The sequence below is a fragment of the Sminthopsis crassicaudata genome, chromosome 3 (genome assembly GCF_048593235.1).
Source record: "Sminthopsis crassicaudata isolate SCR6 chromosome 3, ASM4859323v1, whole genome shotgun sequence".
Taxonomy (NCBI): Eukaryota; Metazoa; Chordata; class Mammalia; order Dasyuromorphia; family Dasyuridae; genus Sminthopsis; species Sminthopsis crassicaudata.
Genome location: NC_133619.1, coordinates 475,628,745 through 475,641,212, shown reverse-complemented (window position 1 = coordinate 475,641,212; position 12,468 = coordinate 475,628,745). Strand labels below are relative to the sequence as shown.

Sequence of the window (12,468 nt, the reverse complement as noted above, 5' to 3'; positions counted from 1 at the left end):
TTCTGCAAGGCAAGACCTCAGAGAGAAGACTGTTCTGGTGGCTGAGAAACGATCTTCATCTGACAAACACTGGGATAGAGTTCATTAGGTCTATCCCTCCTAAAGCTTGCTCTGGTCGGTGGAACCTCATTACACCTGATGAGAAGACTTGATGGCTCATATTAAAATTTTTAAAAAAAGACACATGTGTGATCATGCTAGGAGCTCTCAGGAAATGCTAATGATGAAGTAAGGACAGGTCACTTCCCCTTCTTGTGCATTGCAGGGCTGGGTGGTGCTGAGAAGACTGTACAATCCTCTTTCTTGAGACTACAGTGAATATGGACCATGAAACAGTGGGGAATATTGTTTTTCTGGTAATTGTCACCCTCATCAGTGCTGTCCAGAACGGTAAGGGAAGACCCTTGATTCAGGATGATGGATGTTCTTTTTAAAAGATGTAGAGAAAATTTAGAAGTCAGCAGTTAGTTAAGGCTTGTGAAGTAGAATGTGAGTGTGCCTCTCTTTGTGTTTGCAAATATTCATGTATGTTTATATTTCCTTAGGTTGTTCAGTTGTATGGGGGTGTTGGAGTTCAGGCTTTTTCCCTGTTCCTGATCCCTTTCCCCTTTGATTTTAATCATGATGGTTAATCATGTTTGTCAAACTGTGTCTATAGCCCAGGGATTGTTTCAAAGTATTTAGCAAAGGAGTAATACTCTCACTGCTTATTGATCCATGGGGTATAGAGCAATGAGGAAAAGAAGTCAGATTAGAATGGAACAAAGAACCAGCTTTCTCTCTGCCACTGAAATTTCATTAGTTTTGTCTTTAGTGCTCCTAAGACCAGTTGGATTCCAGAGAGCATAACTTTGGCTTTCTAAAATTTACCTGGAGATTAGTTTCCTTATTTGTTTTCTTCTTCAGAGTCTGTGTTCATAATACCTCTGTATAACTCTATTGTTTGACAGTTTTCAGGTTGACTAATTGACATTAATTTGATGCTTTCTATATTTATATCTCCATAGATAGATATCTGAATTTTTTCTGGCCAGTATGCAGGTGGAAAATTTTAAAGTTTCTTTGATAAGGTTCTGAGTCTTGAAAATGCCCTAGAATCGACAATACTGATCTTATTTATTATATTATACTTCAAAGTCTGTAAGGTACTTTAGATAAAGTATCTCATTTTTAAAAGTCTGTAGCATTTGGAAGTAGACAACATCTGTTGAATCTCAAGTTGATAGAGTTTTGGCAAAACACAATAAATGTTTCTTGTGAGTTCAGCTTTTTCTTGTGGCATGATGTAATTCATAAAGTACTGAACTTGCAATCTGGAAAACCTAGGTTCAAATCCTGCCTCATTTATAATATGAAAGAGTTGGATTTGATTACTTTGAAGGTGTCTTCCTGCTTCAAATCTATGATTCATACATCTATAAGAGGAAAAAAAAACCCAAGAGGATTCTGAATTAAAGAGTCACCATTAAAAATGACTCGATATGATTTAATAACTATCATTAAACATTTAGCTACATTGGTATTGAAAAGCTGTGAAGCACTTGATCAAGTCTGGACACTCTTTTGTCTTTTAAATGTGATTGTACGCTCTCTTATTTCCTGATCAAAGAGAAGGATCTCCCTACCCCAGTAGAAACCTATATCCGGCAACATAAGGGTACACACCCTGCTAGCCTACAGCCACATTGCCCTCTGTAAGGGACTCATGATTATACACACTTAAAAGAATCCAGTTCCTAACCATTTGCCACTTTGGGTCTAAACTTTTTTTTTTCTTCTGGTGAGTCTGTATGATACAGAGAGTATAGCTTGGTGAAGAGAATTTGCTTTTATTGATTTATCTTCATACCTAAAACATTCCTCAGTCTACCTAGGATAGTCATCAGTAAAGGCTAACCAAAAGCTAGGAAAAACGATTTCTCTCCTCTGGGAAGATCCTGGAGGGGGCAAGATTCAGTTATAGATTTGAAGCTGGAAGGGACCCCATTTGTTATCTGGTGCAAAACCCTCATTTTATAGATGAGGCACAGAGATTAAGTGATATTTCCAAAGTCAGTTAAGTGGGAGAACAGGGATTGAAATTCAGGTCCCATGATTCCAAACTCAATGCTGAATTGATCTTATAAGTGTTCTCAGCTCAGAGCTGCCTAGTAAGAGTGCTTATTTCTTCCCAGCCTTTTAGCTGAGATGTCTGGTGGAATTCCAGATATTGCTGATTGACATGGCTGGTTCCCTATCTCACTTATTATAGTGGAGAGTAAGCCCTGGAAATGACCAATAATTTCTAAATCAGATAGAAAATAAGTTTCTGTTCCACTAGGGATTACTCTGTGATTTCAGAGTTCTTAATATTCCCCTTTGCTCTTCCTTTTCCATCTTATAGTTCCCAACTTCCCCACACTTGTTCAATAGATGTGGTTTATGAATTACTGCGGCTCAAATAATTCATTACCTAGTGGTCAACTTGGCAAAACAAAACAAAACAAAACACTTTTGTAGACTTAGTAACTTTGAGCTAACTGTTTTGGTTGGGGGATGGAAAAGGAAGATCATGAAGGAAAAAAGCCTATATGACACAATGTTAGTTTTGCCAAATTGTTCAGCGACAGGTCACTAAATCACCTTCTAAAAGCTATATATGTTTTAAGTTAGACTTCCTCCACTTTTTTCCTCAATAGTATTTTATTTTTCCAAATACATGTAAAGATAGTTTTCAACATCCATTTTTAAAGATTTTGTATTTCAAATTTTCTCTCCCTCCTTCCCTTTCCTCCCCCATTTTAAAGACAGCAATGTCATATAAGTTATACATATATATGTATATATATACAATACTTTTAACCATATTTCCATATTTGTCATGTTGTGCTAGAAAAATCGGATCAAAAGGGAAAAAACATGAGAAAGAAAAAGTAAGCAAACAAAAAAAGGTGAAAATAATATGCTTTAATCCACATTCAGTCTCCATAGTTTTCTCTCTGAATGCATATGGCTCTTTCCATTACAAGTCTATTGAAATTGCCTTGGATCATTGCATTGTAGAGAAGAGCTAAATCTGTCATAGCTGATCATCACATAATCTTATCGTTGTTGTGTGCAATGTTCTCTTGGTTCTACTCACTTCATTTAGCATCAGTTCATGTAAGTCTTTTCAAGCTTTTTTGAAATGAACCTACTCATCATTTTTTTAGAATAATAATATTCCATTACATTTATATACTATAATATATTCAGCCATTCCCCAACTGACAGGCATCTAGTCAATTTCTAATTCCTTGCCACTACCAAAAGAGCTCCTACAAACATTTTTGCACAGGTGGGTCCTTTTCCCTCTGGGATTTTTGTTGTTGTGAACAGTAGGGTCACTGCTGGATCAAAGGATATGTAGTTATAGAGCTCTTTGGGCACAGTTCCAAATTACTCTTTGGAATGATGGGATCATTTCTTAGTTCCACAACAATGCACTAATGGCCCAGTTTTCCCACATTCCTTGCAGTATTTATCATTATCTTTTCTTGTCATTTTAATCAATAGGGTAGGTGTGAAGTGGTACCTCAGAGTTGTCTTAATTGTCTATTTCTGTAATGAGTGGTGACTTAGAGTATTTTTTCATATGACTGTGGGGTTAGTTTCCTTATCTGAAAATTTTCTATTCATATCATTTGACCATTTATCAATTGGGGAATGGCTTATATTTCTTATAAATTTAACTCAGTCCTCTCTATATTTTAGAAATGAGGCCTTTATTAGAAACACTGTTTATAAAAATTGTTTCCCAGCTTTCTGTTTCCCTTTTAATCTTGGCTGCATGGAGTTTTAATTTTTAATTAATTAGATTAATTAAAAACTTTTAAATTTAATATAATCAAAATTATCCATTTTGCATTTCACAATGTTGTCTAGTTCTTTTTTGGTCACAATTCCTTCCTTTCCCAAAGATCTGACAGGTAGGCCATTCCTTGTTCTCTTAATTTGGTTCTAATATTACCCTTTAATGTCTAAATCATGAACGCATTTTTACCTTATCTTGGGGGAAGGTATGAGAAGGTCTATGCCTAGTATGCTAATTTCCAATTTTCCAAGCAATTTTTGTCAAATAGTGAGTTCTTATCCAAGAAGCTGGAGTCTGATTTTATCAAACAGTAAATTACTATAGTCTTTGATTATTATGTCTTGTGTACCTAATCTGTTTTACTGATCCTCTTCTCCCCCCACTCCTTTTGATATAGAAATACAAATATCTTACCGCAATGTATGTGTGTGTGTGCGTGTGTGTGTGTGTGTGTGTGGTGACACCTGGGTTGTGCACATGAGGAGAGCAGTAAATGAAAGCCAATAATAAAAAAGAATAGGTATCAGGAAAATTTGCTAATAATATAGCTAACATTTATAGTAATACTTTAAGGTTTGCAAAGCATGTTAGAATGATCTATGTATTTATACTTACAATAATCCTGTGAAGTAGGTGCCCTTTATTTTGCCCATTAAACAGATGAGGAAACATAAGTTTATGTCCAGGGAAGACATAAGTTAAGTGATTTGTCCAGGTTCATATATGTCAAGGACTACTCCATCACACCACTTATAGATAATGAAATTTGAGTATATATACTATTTGTCAATTTGTCTTCTCAGTTTTGAGTTATAAATTCAAACAAATATTTTGCCTCTAAATGCACCTAATATTTTGTTCTGAAAGCACTGCTTTCCATAAAAATAAAGGGTGACTTGACTCTGTTTCTGCTACCTTATAACAATCCTACTTCCTTCAGTCCTGATTATCCCCTCTCTAACCTCATGCTGTTACTCCCCTTTGAAGTCTTAGCTCTTGAAGCAGAGAATAGGAAATGTGACATGACATTACGGCTCCATCTGGACAGGAGAGAGATGATTATTCAGTGCCCACATAGACTCACAGAGGAACACCTTTTATTTCCCTATCTGGTTTGAGGACCAGTCAATCTCCTCTTCAGGAAGTGAGCTAGACTCCCTCTTGGCACTCAGAAATTAAGATGAAACCCAAAGGAAACTTTTAAGGCTATTGAACAACTCTGTAGGGGGTGTAGTAAAAAGAGGATCAGCTGTGGACTCAGGGAATTTAAGATTGAATCTTAAATTCTAACTTCTTTACGTGTGTGACCAGCAACAAGTCCCTTAATCTCTGTGGGTCTCAGTCTTGTCATCTGTAAAATGAAATAATCAGATGAACCTATATGACCTTTATATTTCCCTGATATCAATCCTATATGATTCTATAATATCTAAAAACATTTCTTTGTAATCATGTGGAACCCAATATCCTATTCATAGGCTCATTGAAAATAATAGGAGAAGCATGCAAAAATGATGGTTTTTTTTTCCCCCATGTTTCTTTTCTGTTGGTGTCTTATTATTTTTAAAATTTGCATTTTGTTACCAGAGTCTCCATTCTTGCTGTGGTTCTCAGCAATGAAAAATTGTGCTGTTTATACCCATGACCATCCTCAGGGATTACTTATCTCTGAGGTTTTGATTCAGTGATGTCTGTTGTCTATCCAAATAAGGACAGCTCTAGAGGAAGAAAAACATCAGGCTCGCTTGACTTCACTTCCCTTTTTTTGCTTTCAAATTTCCTTTGGTCATCAAGATTTTTAAACTTGTAGCAAACATCTCTCTATCAATTCTATAAAAATCAGATTTCTTTTGGGAAAAAACCTAACCAAAACCTCAAACCAGAACAAGTTGAAAACCCTTGATTCCAAGAATCAAACCTGTAAGCCTGTAAAACCTGGTTTCTTTTCCAAGAAAGAGAAATACATTGCTTGGATACAGGGAGTCAGGAAGCTTTGAACTGATCTTGCAAAGTTGCCAGCTGCTTTTGACAAGAAGAGAAAGCCAGAAAACACAGACCCAGAGAGAGAACTTTTTTTTTTCCAGAAAATCAGCTAATTGAAAAGGGGAGACAAGGATGAAGGAAAAGAGAGAAGGAAATGAAGTTGTGTTGATGAAAACCTGGTTTTGTGAAAGTGAAATAGATGTGTCTAAATGCCAGGGGAACCAATCACAGAGGTACTAGTTGGTATATAGAAATATACCAGACATCAGATGTGTATCATCACCTCATCAACCAGAAGAGCTGATTCTATAGCTTCCATTCTCTTGATTCCTTCATACAAAGTCAGACTTCTTCTTCTTTTTTTTTTTTTGGATATGTTGGTTAGTTTTGCTGTATTTCCCCTTCTCTTCAGTAAGATCTCACTTTAACAACTTCATCATAATGTATTGGCTCTCTTGGAGATAGATGTAGAGGGATATATTGGAACATGTAGTTGACATAAAAACAAAAATATATCAATAAAATTTTATTAAAAAACAACAGTGCCCAGAAACAGAGAACTAGGATTTTTTGCACCTGGGACGAGAGGGTAAAGATATTCTCAGTTGGACACTTCTTCCCTTTCAGAAATTTGAATATTTCTGACATACTTTTCCTATTATCTTTAATTGGGGGGGAACACAGGGACACTGGCTTAGGAGGTGGGAAGGAGCTTGTCCCTTTTGATCATCTGGTAGTTTCCAATTTAAGAGATATAATTAGCATTTATCAAGTCGCACTGGCAATATAGAAGACAACAGAAAAAATGAACTTATATTCTAGGTTTAGAGACTTGAGTAGGGGGAGATAATGAGCTTCTGTTAGGGTGCACTGAATTTGAAATGCTACCAATAGAATGTAATTTCCTTGATAGCCTTTTCTTTTATCTAGCATATAGCAAGCCTTTAATAACTACTTGTTGATTGAATTGAATTTTGAGACTAGAAATATATAATGTGCATTTGATTATTGGTGGTTATTGATTGGAACTTAGGAGAGAAATTAGGAAATGGGAATATTTGCAAATGGATGATACCATTGGGAGCTGATGGAATCACCAAGAGAAAGAAAAGTGGGATTAAGATAGACTTGGAAACTACTCATGGTGGTATATGGATGATACAAGAGGAATATAAGAATGGTTAAATGGGCAAAGGAGAATCAGACAGAAGTATTTTAAAAGTTGAGAGAAGAGAGACTATCCAGGAAGAAGGGATAATCAACATAATCAAAACCTGCAGAGAGGGAAGAAGGATGAGGACTGAGGAAAGGCTAATCAAATGGATCAATTGAGAAATCATTGATATTCTTGGAAAGGGCAGAGTGATAATGTTGGAAGTCAGATGACAAGATCTGAGAAATGAGAGGGAAAAGATGTATAAGTAAGGAGCAGATAATTTTTTGTGAAACGGAGAAGACATGTAACTTTCCATTTCAACTTGTTATTCTTTGAAGCTAGATCTTACTTAAGAAATGCCTGGCAGTTTCAGGTCAGCAGGTATGGGATAAATGGAAGACTAATTCCTTCCCTATTTAACGATCTTTCTTCTCAACTTCCATTATTCCTATTCACGTGCAGGTGCAAACCTGATCATATTTTCCTTGATGGTAAAAGACTAGGATTTTCTTTGAAGGCATCAAAGTTAGACTGAGAGTTTAGCTCTCAAACTAAGCCAAGCAGATTTGTGCCTGAGTGATTGCACCTCCTGTGTGTGCATATGTATATGGGTGATAGGAAGGGGGAAGGTGGTATAGAAGGGTTATGTTTGATTCATTCCAGGGTCGCTAGGTCTCCTAGATGGAGGTAGAGAGGATTTATGAATGGGAGAGGTTGGGAGGGGTTGGGAGTTCCTCAGACATTGGTAAAGGAGCTTGGTGAACAACTATATTCCACATAGGATCTATTTTCCCTTTATTCTTCCTTTAATTGATTCCTCTCAGTAGTCACCCTTCCTTCCAAATGCCTTTGAGGCCAGTTTGGTACCCTTTAAAATTGGCTGCATGTGGAGCTTTCACTACTGCAGTTTATACCTCTGCCCAGAATTGAATAACTATTTCAGATATCATCTCACCAGGTAGGACCATTACTTTTTGTAATGTGTATACTCTCTCTCTATTAACACAACCTGAGCTTCTGTTAGTCTTTAAAGCATCTCTCCCTCTCTACTGGCTCATGTTAACTTTGTGGTCACCAAAAAATTCTGAAATAGTTTTCACATAAGTTATTGCCAAGAAATATCTCCTCTATCCTTTACTTGTGCAAATTAAAAAAAAAAAACACTTTTGCAAGAGTTTACATTTATCCTCACATTTAATCTTGATTCAAACGCATCTTATTTAAAACATTTTAAATATCAATTCTGTCATCTTCTCATTCAATAAGTATTTGATACTTATTATAAACAAAGTACAAGTTTTTAATTTAAAATTTTTATTAATTTCTTTGTGTTTTTTTACATTTCAATCATTTCCTTATATACCATTCCCCTACTACCCAGAACCATCCCTTATAATAAAAATGAAAAAAAAATTAAACAAACCTAATACAGCAACTGTATCTGTTCACATCTGCCACATTTGTCATCTATTCTTATCTAATACAGATTTATTATAAGGTATTTATTGTGAATTTAGTTACCTTTTTGTGCTTCTTTTCTTAATATTATTTTAATAGGTGTACATTTTTTCCATTATTTCTCTCTCCCTAAATTAATTTAATTTTTTCCATGTTTTCTGAGTTCCCATAATTGTCATTTCTTATAGTGCAATAATACTATAACATATATGTATGACAGTTTATTAAACTATTCCCTAATTGATGGACATTCACTTTACTTCCAGTTTTTGTCAACCACACAAAGTGCTAGTATGTATGTTTTGATACATATTGGACCTTTTCTTGTCTTTGACTTCCTTGGGGACATTTACTCAGAAATGGAATTTTGCTGGCTTGAAGGCTTTGAACAATGTAGTAAATTTTATCTAATAATTTCAAATTATTTTTCAGAACAATTTCTTCACCATCTGTTACTACATTTGATTTCCTGCAGCCCCTGCAGCATTAACTTTCCATTGTGTTCCATAATCCTGCGTCAATAATTAAAGAGGGCTTAGACTTTCTTAATCAATGGTACAAACTAGGCATGAAAAAGTGTAGACATTTCTACTGAATGGATCAATTAATAATAAAAGGTAGTGAACTAAGAGAATCAAATAAAGAAGGTGTGGAATGCTTCCAGACATTGGAGAGATGAAATGATGCTACACAGGAAGAGTGTTGGAAATGGTTTGAGAGACTCAGTCATGCTCAGTGGTGCTCCTGTAAAAACAGCAAGCTAGTTCAGAAATCAGCATTTAGTTGTCTGGGATACTAGCGCAGAGAACTTAGGTTCTACCTTCTGCAGAAGGCTTTTCCCAGAGTCCCCCAAATATCTACCCCCAGAGCCATAGTTCTGAGATGATCTTCTATTTGCTCTGAATATATCCTGAAATACAATTATTTGCCTATTGCTTGCCCCATTAAATTTTTTGCCTTTCTTGATATCCCCAGGGCTGAATGCAATGTCTGACTTATTGCCTGACAGCAGTTCCAACAAAGCTCCTGAGAGGGAATCACGGAGGAAGAAGAGGGGGCAGGAGAAGAGAGTCTCTTTGGCTCTCTCCCTCAACTTCTAAGAGAAGCACTTTTTAAAGGATGGTCTAGACGCTAGTGAATCCTTGGGGGGTCTCTGAAACCCTTTCAAGAGGGTCTACAAATTCAAAATTAGTTTTTATTTCTAATATAGTAAATATTTATAAATATAATTCACATAAAAACTCTGAACAGATCCTCAATAATTTTTAATAGTATAAAGATAAAGAATAAAAGTTTTAAGAACCACTGGACTAGAGGATATCCTTTTGAACTTTGAAGGATTGAAAGAATAGGACTTCTTATAATCATTTCTTTTGAAAAAAAAAACCACATATACATAGACTTAATTGGATAGTACTTAATTTCATTGATATATAACATATGACTAATATAATTTAATAATAAACAATATAAACACATTTTACATAATTGAGTTTACATCCTTGCATTAGAATGCCCAAGTCACTTTATTACTCATTTGCTTATGTACAGATATATAACATCCTGGATACATACTGCATGCAGCAGTGCACGGGGCAGCAGAAACAATGTTTTCTACAGCGATCTCCTAGCACTCTGCCCCTCCTAGAGCCTGTGTGGAGTTATCTGTCAATCACTGGCAAACTCCTACCTACCACGTTCCCTTGGGTAGTCTCAAGCTGTTCGCATTCACTCTCCATGTCATACTTAAACAAACACATTAATTAGATTAGTAAAGACTTGATAATATCGTCAATAGTACCAGAAACTGTAGCAAATCTCGGCTCTCCCTCCTTTCACCACCCAGGACGAAGACTTACTTCCTACTTGCTCCCTTTCTGGTCTTGAGAAAGCAATCAGCAACTTCACCTGCTAATAAGCAGCTATTCCATCACTTTGTCACTATTCCATCACTTTGTCAGTACTGGAGTGGGCAACAGGCTGCTCTACCTGACACTGACAGCTGCAGGACTACTCTGGCTCCCTGAGCTGTTCTGACTCTGCTCATTCTCATGAGCCGAATAGCATCCTCACAAAGTCATGCCAATGATTGTGGCCTAGCTAGTCCATCTCACTCCATTACTGCCAAGTCTCTCTAATTTTTTTACTCCTTTTTACCTCTAATTTTGTTGCTTTCCATGTTCTGATGTCTTCCTTCACTTCTGTCCTGGCTAATCCATCTGGGTTATAAAGCCAGTCACAATACCTCAGGATTGGAAGTCCTTTGGGACTCCATCTGTGACTGGGAGCTGCATCCTAATGGAGACACCTCCCAGCAATATCTGGAGGCATAGGTCTCAGAGACTTATTAGCCCAATGGTTTATAGATATCGGAGTTGAAAATGACTTCAGAAAGGTCATCCAGTCCAAACATCTTACAGGGGAGAAATCTGAGCTCCATAATAATCTCAGTCCTTCCTCCCTGTTATTTTCTTCTGTTAATGGCTGGCTATTTCCACTGGTATTCTTTCTATATCCTATTTGTTGTTCTCCCTCAGGTAACAAATGCTTAGTCTTTGATAATGCTCAGTACTAGTCCAGTTCACATGGACGTTGAAGAAAATGGGGTATCTACAGCCTCCTTGACTGAAAAATAGGTACACAAACGAAAGAGGAGGGAGAGAAAACCTTTTGATGTGACTGATCAAGTTGAAATTGGCAGGTATAGTGAGCAAAGATTCAAATAGTGAATTCGAGTTAGTGAAACTTCCAAACCTTCAGTGGGGATTGAGTCATGAAAGATAATATTTTCCTGCTCTTTGCTAAGGGATGAGTTACTAACCCCTGAAGCATTTGTGCTGAGAATAGTCTCCTATTTCTTTATTAATTATTTTATTCCCTATTATGTGTATATTGCTTGTTTGATCTGCTCACCTTGTACAGACTAAAAGATTCCCAAATGAGCTGAATCGGTCAGTCAGCAAACATTTGTTAAGTTCCAGGAACTGTGCTAGGCACTGAATGGGGTTTTATGTTGAAAGAGGCACATTTTTGTACTGTACATTTAACCCAGAAATCTGCATGAATCCAGAGTTAAATGATATGCAGATTAAACTAATAATCACCCACTAATTCTAAGTCTTTTAGGACAGGAAAAAAAGTCCAGTGTCTCCAATGATGACCTTTTAGTCATGTCTCCACAAAATTGTCTTCTTTCTAGTTCCTTTGACCAGCTCCCACATGGTACAGTTTCTAATTCTTTCACTAACACATTGATCCTCTTTCAGAGGTACCATAACTTGTTAGTGTTCTTCCTAAAATGTGGGGTCTAGAATGTAGTCTGATCAAGACGGAGTACAAAGATTTGATAAAATTTTTCATTGTGGACCCTGAATTTCTATGAATGCAATTTAAGTCCACATTAGCTTTGCTCCTGTCACTCTTAGTTGCCACATCATACTGTTGACTCATATTAAATTTGTTATTTCCCCAGATTTCGAAGTCCTTTTCACAAGAACTTTTGTCTAGCTGTATCATAAGATGCTAAAGATAGGATTCAGGGGTCATCCAGTCCTAACTCCTCCTTTTGCAGATGAGAAAACTGAGATTCAGAGCCTTTAGTGACTTGCCCAGAATTATATAGGTGGCAAATAACAGAACTGGGATGTGAAATGAGCTATTCTGACTCTCACACCTGTCTTTCTACTACGTTATGCTGTCTCACATGTTTTATTCATGCAGTATAGTTTTGGAACCCAAGTGCAAAAATTTTCCCTTATTCTTATGGATTTTATCTCTCTATTTTTTTGGCTAGGCAGTTGGGGTTAGTGACTTACCCAGGTTCACACAGCTAATAAGTATTAAGTGTCTAAGGCTGTATATGAGCTCAGATTTTCCTGACTCTAGGACCGATGCTCTATCCATTGTTCCATTTAACTACGCTGAATTTCATCTTATCATAGATGTTCTGTTTCCTTGTCCTGTTGCAATCCTTTTGGATTCCAATTCTGTCATCTCATATATTAGTTATCTCTTTCGGTTTTATTTCATCTGCAAATCT

At 36.4% G+C, this 12,468-nt stretch overlaps 1 protein-coding gene across 1 annotated transcript in view; it reads left to right on the top strand.

Moving 5' to 3' along the window:
* Positions 1–237: 237 nt before the first annotated feature.
* The window catches only part of ALOX5AP (arachidonate 5-lipoxygenase activating protein), a 33,188-nt gene continuing 20,957 nt past the window's right edge, over positions 238–12,468 (top strand). The window contains exon 1 of the mRNA XM_074303544.1: positions 238–390. Coding sequence (XP_074159645.1) covers positions 321–390 — 70 coding nt within the window. The 5' untranslated portion in view covers positions 238–320. The remainder of the gene's footprint in view (positions 391–12,468) is intronic.